At 48.9% G+C, this 13,119-nt stretch overlaps 1 protein-coding gene across 2 annotated transcripts in view; it reads right to left on the reverse strand.

Annotated features, from left to right (window-relative positions):
• AADAT (aminoadipate aminotransferase) overlaps nt 1-12,378 on the reverse strand; it is a 60,725-nt gene extending 48,347 nt beyond the window's left edge. The window contains exons 1-2 of one of the 2 annotated variants that reach the window (XM_040333255.1): nt 12,197-12,378; nt 95-163 (exon numbers count right to left, since the gene is read on the reverse strand). In XM_040333255.1, coding sequence (XP_040189189.1) covers nt 95-163; nt 12,197-12,233 — 106 coding nt within the window. In that variant the 5' untranslated portion in view covers nt 12,234-12,378. Of the gene's footprint in view, nt 1-94; nt 164-11,899; nt 12,007-12,196 lie in introns of those variants that run through there. The other variant, XM_040333265.1, reaches the window with a different exon arrangement.
• Between the last annotated feature and the right edge of the window lie 741 nt (nt 12,379-13,119).

Here is a 13,119-nt window from a genome sequence, read left to right on the forward strand (position 1 = left end):
CAGTACCTCCTATCCAGCACCACCAAGAAGTATCCCCTGGACACCATCACAATTATCCCAGGAGGGACATTCACCACTGCTTTACAGTACTTACTCAGTGCTCGTATAGGTGAGGGCTTCCTAGCTGCACTCACTGCTGTAAGAAATCGTGCGTAATTCATATCTGTGGATAAACAAAAGATATACGTTAAAACATATATTATCTTGATTTTTTTCACCAATATACACTATATTAACAAAAGTATTGGGACACCTGCCTTTACAAGCGCATGAACTTTAATGGCATCCCAGTCTTATGCCCTGTACACACAATGGGAATTTCCTATGGGCTCAAATCTGATGGAATTTTGTGTCAGAATTCCGTTCAAGCTGTCTTCCATCAGTCTTGCATACACACTGTCAGACTAAATTCCGACTGTCCAAAACGCGGTGACGTAAATCACTACGATGAGCCGAGAAAAATTATGTTCAATGCTTCCGAGCATGCATCGACTTGATTCTGAGCATGCGTGTTTTTTTCTTCGTCGGAGTTCCACACAGACGATCGGAATTTTCCATAGGATTTTTTTCCCCATCAGAAAAAAATAAAACATGTTCTATTTACAAACTCCAACGGAAAAAAAATCCGATGGGGCCCACACACGATAGGAATTTCTGATGAAAAAATTCCATCAGACTTTTTTCATCAGAAATTCCTATCGAGTGTACAAGGCATTAGTCCGTAGGGTTCAATATTGAGTTTGCCCACCCTTGCACTTCTGGACGAATGGTCAAACATTCCTATAGACACACTCCTAATAAACCTTGTGGACGGTCTTCCCAGAAGAGTTTAAACTCTTCTAGCTGCAAAAGGTGGGCCAACTTAATATTGAACCCTACGGACTAAGGGCTCTTTCACACGTCAGCTCAGTTTTTTAGATCAGTTTTTTTTTCATCAGTTGATCCGTTTTTTCATCAGTTTTTCGTCCGTTTTTCATCAGTTTTTCCATCCGTTTTTTTTTTGGGGGGGCTTTTTACATACAGTGCCTGCCGCCGAGAATGTGTTTTTAGCACGACGGCATCGCGCTGATTCTCGGCGACAGGGTGCCGACATCTCGCACTCACTGGAATAGTAAAAGCACATTCCAGCAAGCGCGTCATAGAAGCGACGGGAGATCCGACTTGGATTCCCGCCAATTCTACACGTGTGCGGCGTTTGGTATGAATCCTGAGGGGAAAGTCCCCGCCGGATTTTAAATAAAAATCCGGCATGGGTTCCCCCCTCAGGAGCATACCGGGCCCTTAGGTCTGGTATGGGTTGTAAGGAGACCCCCCCTACGCTGAAAAAACGGCATAGGGGGTCCCCCTACAATCCATACCAGACCCGTATCCAAAGCACGCTACCCGGCCGGCCAGGAAAGGAGTGGGGACGAGCGAGCGGCCCCCCCTCCTGAGCCGTACCGGGCTGCATGCCCTCAACATGGGGGGGTTGGGTGCTCTGGGGCAGGGGGGCGCACTGCGGCCCCCCCACCCCAGAGCACCCTGTCCCCATGTTGATGAGGACAGGGCCCCTTCCCGACAACCCTGGCCGTTGGTTGTCGGGGTATGCGGGTGGGAGGCTTATCGGAATCTGGGAGCCCCCTTTAATAAGGGGGCCCCCAGATACCGGCCCCCCACCCTAAGTGAATGGATATGGGGTACATCGTACCCCTGCCCATTCACCTGGAGGGTGGGGGCCGCTCTTCTTCGCCGCCGTCTGGTTCTCTTCCACCGCCGGGGGGGTCGCTTTTATAAAAGCGCCCCCCCCCGGCGGGTTTCCTCCGACGTCTTCGGCGGGGGGTGGTGTGCTTCTTCTTCCGCTATCCGGGGGGTCTTCTCCGCTCTCCGGGGGTCTTCTTCTATGTTCGCCGCTCTCCGCTGTTGACTCGGCGCACCCCAGTTCTTCCTCCCGCTGTCCGGTGCCTTCTCCTTCAGCGCTGAACGTCTTCTTCTTCTGTGCTGTGACGTCGTCTTCTTCTCTTCTCCCGATGTTGACACGTCGCCTCTTCTCGCTGCAATGACAGGTGCGCGGCTTGCATCTTACTTATATAGGCCTCACAGTCCCATCATGCTCCGTACCTACCCATGTGATACCTACCCACGTGGGTAGGTACCGGAGCATGATGGGACTGTAAGGCCTATATAAGTCAGATGCAAGCCGCGCACCTGTCATTGCAGCGAGAAGAGGCGACGTGGAGGAAGAAGAAGAAAAAGAAGAAGAAGGCACCGGACAGCGGGAGGAAGAACCGGGGTGCGCCGAGTCAACAGCGGAGAGCGGCGAACATAGAAGAAGACCCCCGGAGAGCGGAGAATACCCCCCGGATAGCGGAAGAAGAAGCACACCACCCCCCGCCGAAGACGTCGGAGGAAACCCGCCGGGGGGGCGCTTTTATAAAAGTGACCCCCCCGGGCGGTGGAAGAGAACCAGACGGCGGCGAAGAAGAGCGGCCCCCACCCGAAGACGTCAAAGAAGAAGCCCCCCCTGGTGAAAGAGATAATAAAGAATAACCGGGGGGGCCCCCGGAGCAGACTAATGAATTATTTTAAAAACCCTTGTGTCGTGTTTATTAACTTTAACTTTTTGCCTCCAGGTGAATGGGTAGGGGTACGATGTACCCCATATCCATTCACTTAGGCTGGGGGGCCGGTATCTGGGGGGCCCCTTATTAAAGGGGGCTCCCAGATTCCGATAAGCCTCCCGCCCGCATACCCCGACAACCAAAGGCCAGGGTTGTCGGGAAGGGGCCCTGTCCTCATCAACATGGGGACAGGGTGCTCTGGGGTGGGGGGGCCGCAGTGCGCCCCCCTGCCCCAGAGCACCCAACCCCCCCATGTTGAGGGCATGCAGCCCGGTACGGCTCAGGAGGGGGGAGCCGCTCGCTCGTCCCCACTCCTTTCCTGGCTGGCCGGGTAGCGTGCTTTGGATACGGGTCTGGTATGGATTGTAGGGGGACCCCCTACGCCGTTTTTTCGGCGTAGGGGGGGTCTCCTTACAACCCATACCAGACCTAAGGGCCCGGTATGCTCCTGAGGGGGGAACCCATGCTGGATTTTTATTTAAAATCCGGCGGGGACTTCCCCCTCAGGATTCATACCAAACGCCGCACACGGCGTTAGCCGATCGGATGGTAAACGGATCATCCGCTAACGTCCGTTTTTCGTCCGTTCCGTTTTTTTGACGGAAGAAAAAATAGGGTTTTCTTCCATCCAAAAAAACGGAACTTAACGCAGACGGATGCTAACGGACGTTAGCGGATGCTCATCCGCTAACGGACGTTAACCCATAGGGAAGCATTGTGGTCCGTTAACGGATGTCCAAAAAACGGACGTGTGAAAGAGCCCTTAGACTGGGATGCCATTAAAGTTCATGTGTGTGTGTAAAGGCAGGTGTCCCGATACTTTTGGTAATATAGTGCATGTCATGACAAACTTAATGACAAGACCTATTTTAATTATACTATTGCAAAAAGAAAAAAAAAAAAAAAAAAGGCCCCTTTCACATGGGGCGGACTCCTGGTGAAGTCTGCCAGCTCAGCAGGGAATCTTTTCGATGATCCTCGCTGAGCAGGCGGATGTCTTGTCCATGTCCGCTCTCCTTATGTAGAACAGATACAGACATAGCCTGTTCTCCTCTATGGACGGACAGATGTAAACGGACCGTCTGTCATCTGATCCAAAAGACGGATGGGGAACAGGCGGGTGTCAATGGGAACAGGCGGGTGTCGGCGGGTGTCAATGGACACACCGACCGCTCCATAGAGGGCAAAGGATGGTCCGTTCGGGTCCGCCTAATAAACTGACAGACGGACCAGATCGGTCTGCCCATGTGAAAGGGGCCTGATCCGTTGCACCCCTAGCGTACGGTGGGTGTATCTACATGGACGGGGGAAGTGGTGGGTAGTAGTGGGCGGGGGGCCCAGGTCAACTTTTGCATCGGGGCCCACAAGCTTCTACGCCTCTGCCCAACAGGCCATGTTTTGTTTTGGGAACTTCCCTTAGATAAAATAGCTGATTTAAAGCAGTTGTGCAAAGTAAAGGAAATCCTGAAAACATGGCCTGTTGGGGGTACTTGAGGACTGAGTTTGAGAACCACTACTCTACATCACTACAGAACACTGTAATGAGGTAATAACTGACTATATGTGCAAAATAATTGGGTATCGACACACTAGACAAATACTTGCAGATTCTTTATGCACAAAAATTTGTAAACTAAACCTCTTATGCGTTTCACTCCAGCAGGTGTTTACTCATAAGTGCCTGCAGGTGTACAACATATAAACGACTTCATTCCTGTATCTGATGTTCTGCCAAAATGTATGAGTTAATAAAGAATCTGCTATTTTTTCTCTGATGTGCCGTCATCCATATAGTATGCCCTTATGAGTTTTTTCGTGCACAGGTGGGCAAGTGTGGACAGACTTGGCATGGTTCCATAAGGCTGTACATCTGGAAATGTGCTGAATGCTGAAGATTGACAGCAAAGATAAGTGAAGGGATGGGTACTTATTAAAGCTAAACCCTAGACATCTAAAAAAGACACAAATAAATGAAGCTCTGTAACCAGAGCAAGAAGCACACTAATGGGATGAGAAAGCCGAGTGACAAAATATGAGCTCATAACTGAGTTGATTCTCACTACCTACCTGGAGTTTGCATGTTCTCCCTGTGCCTGCCTTGGTTTCCTCCGGGTACTCCGGTTTCCTCCCACACTCCAAAGACATGCTGGTAGGTTAATTGGCTTCTATCTTAGATGGTAAGCTCCTTGAGGGTAGGGACTGATGTGAATGTACATTGTATATGTAAAGCGCTGCGTAAATTGGCGGCGCTATACAAGTACCTAAATAATAATACATTTCACTGTCCAGTCACAGGATGACCTGGGCTCAGAGGATGTGGATTGAATGATGCTAGTCATCTTACAATGATAGAAAAGCTAGTGGTAGAAAAAAAAAAAAAAAAAGGACTGCAGAAATGTATTATAGGTGAATATTGAAGGTTTTGCTATTTTATCTTTTAATGGGTTATTAATTTTTATCTTTTTATGTTGCTTGGAGTGCTGCTTTAAAGCAGGTCTTATTTAAAGTCTTTATCTAGTAACAGAGCCACTCTGTAAAGGAGAGAGTGCAAGAGCAGAGTATTTTGTACCTCTCGATAAGGGGTCATACTGCATAGCATAATCTGATGGATCAACTCACCTTCATCTCAGGCTTTCTGAATCATAATATTCATTCACACTGATCAGCCATAACATTCTAACTACTGACAAGTAAAGTGAATAACATTGATTATCTTGTTACAATGACACCTAAAAGTGGGTGGATATACTAGGCAGCAAGTGAACATGTTCGTGAACTTGATGTTTTGAAAGCAGAAAAAACTGGCAAGGAGCGACATCGACAAGTGTCAAATTGTAATGGCTACACAACTGAGTCAGAACAACTCCAAAACGGCAGTTTTTGTGGGATGTTCCCGGTCTGCAGTGACCAAAATTTAGTCCAAGGAAGGAAAGCTGGCGAACTGGTCACTGGGCCATAGGCAGCCAAGGCTTATTGATGCACATGGGGAGCAAAGGCTGGCCCATGTAGTCCAATCTAATAATAGAGCTACTGCAGATCAAATTGCTAAAAAAGTTAATGCTGGTTCTGATAGAAATGTGTCGGAACAAACAGTGCGAAAGAACGTCTCCAGCACACCAAGATCTCCAAAATTGAATTGTATGCGTATTTCTAGGGATGCACCGAAAAAAAAAAAAAAAAAAAAAAAAAGAAGAAGACATTATTCGGTGAACCCCTATTTTAATTTTCCCTTATTTTATCTATTCAAGAATGGATAAAACTGGGTCAAAGCTTTAATCGGCGATCACATAGTTACAGCAGAAGCAACGTTTCATCAGGCATGGGAACCTGTGAGACTCGAAACTTTGCTTCTGCAGTAACTATGTGATTGCTGATTAACCAGTACATATACTGTGGCAGATCGGCTCTACTGCGTGAAACGATGTACTGTATGTAATTTCATACAATAGTCAGTGGGGGAGACAATCAGCGGGTTCAGCGGACGCAATGTCTGTCGGCCACCCATGATCGTTCCCCAGAGGGGTAGAATGGCGGTCTGGCGATATGAAAACAAGGCAGACTGCCATTCTGACAGGAATGAACGCAGTGATCTTGTTGTTCCTGCTAAACAGGAACACAGTCTCTGGCCCGGATTAAGATACATTGGCGCATATTTAGGCAGGCGTAGCGTATCTCTTTTACACTACGCCGACGCAAGTCAGGGGGGCAAGCATGGTATTCAGAAAGCAAATGCTCCCAACGATGCGCCGGCGTAACCTAAATTCGTCGGCGTAAGTCAAAGTAGGAAGGAAGTGGGCATGATCCATTTAAATGAAGCGTGACCCCATGCATGGGCCGTGACGTCAACATATGTCCCGCGCCCCTCTGCGCATGCTCACAACTACGCCCGACGTAACCCCTAAGATACGCCGGGCCAACTGCCTACGCCCAGTGCATAAATACGCCCAGAAATGCGCTCGTCAAGTGCAAAAGTACACAAGCATTTTTTTTACTGCTAGTACTTTTGTCTCTTGAGGTATGTCTGCACCAGGGACTACTAAGGACCGCAGGATGAAAAACTTCAGCCCTGAGGAGAAGGCTATAATTATTGATGCCCTCTCCAAATACGGCGCGTGCCTCTATGGTGCACAGAGTGGCACAACCAGCAAGGTCCAAAAAGACAACATTTTGTTGGAGATTACCAAGCAGGTGAATGCCCTTGGCGTGGCGACTAGGAAACCCAAGCACATAGTTAAAAAAATCAACGATCTGCGGCGTCTGGTAAAAGAGAAGCTGGCGGCGATCAGGAGGCATGCCAGTGGCACAGGAGGTGGACCAGCCGCTAAGATCTCCCTGACTGCTGATGCTCTGGTCATTGCCAGGTGCCTGGAGAGGGAGCTGGTGGAGGGCCTGGAGGGCTTTGATTCAGTTGAGTAGCCCTTGAGGACAGGTAAGTGTGTTTTATCTTCTTTCTGGTGTGTAGCATGTGTGGGGGTGGAAGGGAACATGTGACAAGTGTGTGGGTCCACCAACATGTGAATGTTTTGTGTCATCCACAGATGTGCAGGAGGGAGCTGGGCCGTCATCGGCTGCTGGGCAACCCACGCCATCCGTGGTGGAGAGTGCCCCTACCTCACCTCTTGAGGAAGTAGAGGAGAAGCACGTTGGTATTGAGGATGCTTTATACCTTGTGGAGGAGACCCCCATACCAGGACCCTCCCAAACCTCCTCCCCATCAGGGATAGCCCCTCAAGGGCCAACCCCCCCCATCAGGGATAGCCCCTCAAGGGCCACCCCCCCATCAGGAATAGCCCCTCAAGGGCCACCCCTACAGCCGGCCCCAAGCCTCTCCTGCCCCAAGGAAGGCTACAAGAAAAAATAGGGGTGATCCGGAAGAATTGGAGGATAATCTGGCGAGGGGCCAGGCAGACCCGCCATATGGGCGCCTTAGTGGGTGATCTGCACCATGTGGCAGAGAGCCTGGCCTCCTCGGCCCAGAGCCAGGCTGCCTGTACCTTGGCTGTGCAGCAGGCCCTCACCCAGCAGGCTGAACAGAATTTCGCCATCACTGACAGCCTGCAGGATGTGGTTGGAAACGGCACAGCAATTGTGACCTGTCTGGGGGAGCTGCAGGCCACCACATCAGGCCTTGTGACTGAGGTCCGGAGCCTGGCAGCTGTCGTACAAGAGGAGGGGAGGCAGACAAGGCGCCACCTGCGCAGCACCACCACCCGCCAGCTGCGGATGCAGGCTGCGACCAATATTTTCCTCCACCGCATATCCCTGGCATTGGAGGGCAGGCAGGCAGCTAGGGAGAGACCGGGGGATGTTCCACCACCAGACGCCCCACCCCCCCCACCTGAGGCTCCCCCCAGGCAACTGCGGCCCATGAGCCTAGGCACCAGGCGTAGCCCACGACAGGGCAGATGACTTTTTATTGGGTTTTCTTTTATGCTCAAGTGATGAGTTTTTGGATGTATTTTTATACTCAGGTGATGAGTGTTTTTATTATTTTCACTCAGGTTATGAGGTTTTTTTTTGTGTAGTTCCTGCACACGGGGAGTAGTGCAGGCTACAGTGTGACTGGTGTGTGAATGTGGGGGTGACACTCCTGCCAGTAAGGTTTGTCACCCTGGGTCATTGGGGAGAAGTTATGAACGTGTGAATGTGGTATGAATGGACAGCGACATAATTGGGGCCTTGGTGTGGCGTTGCTGCTCCCAAGTCCTGCATGGTGGACTTGGGCTAATCCAATGTGATGTGGATGTGGTGTGTGTGTGAGCTAGGGACCACAGTGGTGTGCATGCGTGCATTGTCCGTGTGCCATGATGAATGTGTGTGTTTAACGTGCAAAAATGCGTTTCCACGAGAAAACTCCTGACTGCTGTTCCCTCAGCAGACGGGGTAGCCTCGGGCAGGGGGTGACTGTGTGGTTCGGGGGTCAGGTCATTACGTATGTCAATCTCCAGGCCCTTTCTCCTGGCGTAGTTGTGCAAAATGCAACATGCACCGATGATCTGGCAGACAAAGTTTGGGGAATACAACAGGGTCGCCCCGGACTTATCCAGGCATCGGAAACGGGACTTCAGGAGGCCAAATGTGCGTTCCACCACTGCACGGGTACGTATGTGTGCAGCATTGTAGTTTATCTCTCCTCTGGTTTGGGGATTCCGGTATGGAGTCATGAGATGGGGCCCAAGTGCATATGCCGCGTCACCTGGAAGGGAAAAGACAGGAGGATGTTAGTCGTGCATGTGCCCCTCGTGATGTCTGCATCATGGGGTTGGGCAGTCACCAACCAGCCAGCTGTCCCCGTACACGTTCTGTTCAAATTCTGTTGGGATGTTGCTTTGACGGTATATGTAGCTGTCGTGGCTGGCCCCTGGGTGTTTGGCACGGACATGCCATATGAGGAATTGGGCATCGGCTATCACCTGTACTTTGATGGAATGCCAATGCTTACGATTGCAGTATATGTGCTCTGTGGCACGGGGGGGGGGGGGGACACGTAGTGCCACATGTGTGCAATCAATGGCCCCCACGGTGCGTGGGAATCCTGCAATTCTGAAGAAATCTGCCATTGCCTTCTGCCGCAGATGCTCATGGGTGGGTCTGATGATGTGGTGGGACATGCGTCTGAGGATTGCGGGGACAACCTGGTGCACGCATCTGCTCATGGTGGATTGTGACATCCCAGCCACTACTCCACTTGTTCTTTGAAAAGATCCACTTGCAAGGAAATGCAGTACCTTGACCAGTGGCTGCACTGCATGTACGCGGTGTGTCTTGCTGGTGATGTCATCATGCAGGGTTGTGGCTAATTCCAGGATGGCATCAGGGCTGAATCTGAAGATGCGATACACCTCTGAATCACCCATGCCAAAGACGTCAATGCGCGTGCGGAATATCCTCTCCCGTGCCCTCCTACGTGCCCGTAGACGCAGTATTGCTATGACCGCGGCTGCCCATGGCATGTTGGCATACAGATGTGTTGTCCTGCAAGTGTGGTTGTTCAGCTCGTCTGTAACGGTGCAAGTCTGGTGCAAAGTTACCCCTGCTTTATGAAGTAAAACTTTACGCCGGACATGGCACTTACGCGCATCGTGCGTAGCCTGCGCCGGCCAAACGTACGTTTCTGAATTGGCGTATCTCACTCATTTGCATATTTGAATAGCAAATCAATGGGAGCGGCAGATACGCTAGCGCAAGAAATTTACGTTGGTCGGAAGAAGCCTATTTTCCGGCGTATCTTGTTTTCTGGGTACGGCGCACAGATACGATGGCGCATATTTACACTTACGCGGCATATATCGAGATGTGTAAGTGCTTTCTGAATCCGGGCCTCTGTGTTCATCCAGTGAGTCCATAACCCACACAGTTAGAAAGCATCCCCTAGGGCAGTGATGGCGAACCTTGGCACCCCAGATGTTTTGAAACTATTTTTACCATGATGCTCATGCACTCTGCAGTGTATTGGAGCATCATGGTAAAAATTGTTTCAAAACATCTGGGGTGCCAAGGTTCGCCATCACTGTCCTAGGGACACACAACCCTTTCATCTCCCCTGGTGTTAACCCCTTCTCTGCTGTTTTTTTTTTTAACAAAAATATGCAGCAGAATCCATATTGGCCTAATTAGATGAGGACATTTGATTTTATACATTTTTTTTACTGTCACTTCTTTTGGTTTCTAGCGCAAAAAAATAAAAACTGCAGGGGTGATCAAATACCACCAAAAGAAAGCTCTATTAGGGGGGGGGGAGGAAGGATAAGACACAGGGAGGGCAGGACATTATATCATATGGACACATGATTCCATGGAGGAGGAGAAGACACATGATACCACGGAGGAGGAGGAGACACATGATACCACGGAGGAGGAGGAGACACATGATACCACGGAGGAGGAGGAGACACATGATACCACGGAGGAGAAGAAGACACATGATACCACGGAAGAGGAGAAGACACATGATACCACGGAAGAGGAGAAGACACATGATACCACGGAGGAGAAGAAGACACGTGATACCATGGAGGAGGAGAAGAAGACACATGATACCATGGAGGAGGATAAGAAGAAGACACATGATACCATGGAGGAGGAGAAGACACATGATACCATGGAGGAGGAGAAGACACATGATACCATGGAGGAGAAGAAGACACATGATACCATGGAGGAGGAGAAGAAGTCACATGATACCATGGAGGAGATAAAGACACATGATACCATGGAGGAGGAGAAGAAGACACATGATACCATGGAGGAGGAGAAGACACATGATACCATGGAGGAGAAGAAGACACATGATACCATGGAGGAGGAGAAGAAGTCACATGATACCATGGAGGAGATAAAGACACATGATACCATGGAGGAGGAGAAGAAGACACATGATACCATGGAGGAGGAGAAGACACATGATACCATGGAGGAGAAGAAGACACGTGATACCATGGAGGAGGAGAAGAAGACACATGATACCATGGAGGAGGAGAAGAAGTCACATGATACCATGGAGGAGGAGAAGAAGTCACATGATACCATGGAGGAGATAAAGACACATGATACCATGGAGGAGGAGAAGAAGACACATGATACCATGGAGGAGGAGGAGAAGAAGACACATGATACCATGGAGGAGGAGAAGAAGACACATGATACCATGGAGGAGGAGAAGACACATGATACCATGGAAGAGAAGAAGACACATGATACCATGGAGGAGAAGAAGACACATGATACCATGGAGGAGGAGAAGACACATGATACCATGGAAGAGAAGAAGACACATGATACCATGGAGGAGAAGAAGACACATGATACCATGAAGGAGAAGAAGACACATAATACCAAGAAGGAGAAGAAGACACATAATACCAAGAAGGAGAAGAAGACACATAATACCAAGAAGGAGAAGAAGACACAGTATATCATCATGGAGGGGAAGAAGACACATTATATCATCATGGGGAAGACACATTATATCATCATGGGGAAGACACATTATATCATCATGGGGAAGACACATTATATCATCATAGAGAAGACACATTATATCATCATGGGGAAGACACATTATATCATCATGGGGAAGACACATTATATCATCATGGGGAAGACACGTTATATAAGGATTCTGGGTGACTTCTGCAATGCCAAGCACGTGTGCACCGTCTATCCTTCCATATGGACAATCCTATGGGGTCACCTATAGGCACTGAGCTCTGACAGTCATATCTGCTCTATGCACGGAATCCTGTTATTTGTATAAATCAGAATATTATTATTCGCCCTAAACAACAAAATAAGCATTGTACCTCCTGGCTTGCTGTCCTATGAGAGCCCTCTACGGCTAGACTAGGCCAACCTATCTCCGAGTCTCCTCACTTTTACAGCAAACCCAATGACCGGCAGTGGCACTTTGCAGCTTGTATTCCTGCCAGTGTCCAATGGACTGTGCTGGAAACAAGCTATCATGCCGCCATCTAGTGGCGATCCTTCATAAATACAATTGTAGAAAACATGCCAGCTTGTAGCATTCTCTCACATGATTTATTAAACTGCTACAAAATACGAGTGTACACCATAGAAGAATACATGGAGAAATCACATACCCGTGTCCTTGTACGTTCCTTCAGCACAATCTGACATGGCTGCTCTTCACTTTATAAGAAGAAATAGCAGAGCTGCTATCGTTTATCAGAGTGCTGTCCTCTAATAAAAGGGTGTACTAATAAATGAGGCAGGTGTTATGTAATGTTGCCCCGTGATCCGGCTACCTGCTTTGGTTATTAAGTAATCTATGGATGAACTTCGGAAGAACGGTACAAAGTTTAATCTATTATAACAAGAGATTTACCAGTGCCGTGGCGCCACCTGCTGGCACTGCCACAGCTGGCCTGTGTGTTGTCACATTCGGCTACCCATCACAGATTGCTCCGGAAGTGACGTTTTGTCACCGCCATCTTTCTACACCCCACACCATTGCACAGTAATGATAGAGTGTGAAGGGGGCAAGCGGACATCTTCTTACACCCACCAGAGTTTTAGATTTCAGAGTTATTTTCAAAACAAAACGGAGCTTATATGCTTAATTACAGTATTTGGAAATCTGAGGGACTGTTTACATGTTACATTTTTAAAGCAGCAGCAAACCTGCTGACCTTCCATCCTTGCTAATCATGACTAGGGTTGCCACCTCATCCCTTTAAAAGCGAAAACATATTAATTACACAGGTTCTATGGCTGATTAAGGTGCTGCTAATTAAACTCACTTGGTGCCTTATCGACATTAAATTAGCCCCAGAACCTATGTAATTTATTACTATGTGTTCGGGTTTAAAGCGGGGGTTCACCCTAATCAGCCTAAAAAATCTATATACAGTTACATCCAGTATAATGCTGACATCAACAGTATACTCGATTTTTTTTTTCAGCTTTACTTACGATTTTTTGGGGTTCTATTCACTCGGCTTCCGGGTTCTCGCTCCCCCGGGGAGTAGGTGTTCCTAAGACGACGCATCGTTGATTGACGTGC

The sequence above is a fragment of the Rana temporaria genome, chromosome 1, assembly GCF_905171775.1.
Source record: "Rana temporaria chromosome 1, aRanTem1.1, whole genome shotgun sequence".
In the NCBI taxonomy this organism is placed as follows: domain Eukaryota; kingdom Metazoa; phylum Chordata; class Amphibia; order Anura; family Ranidae; genus Rana; species Rana temporaria.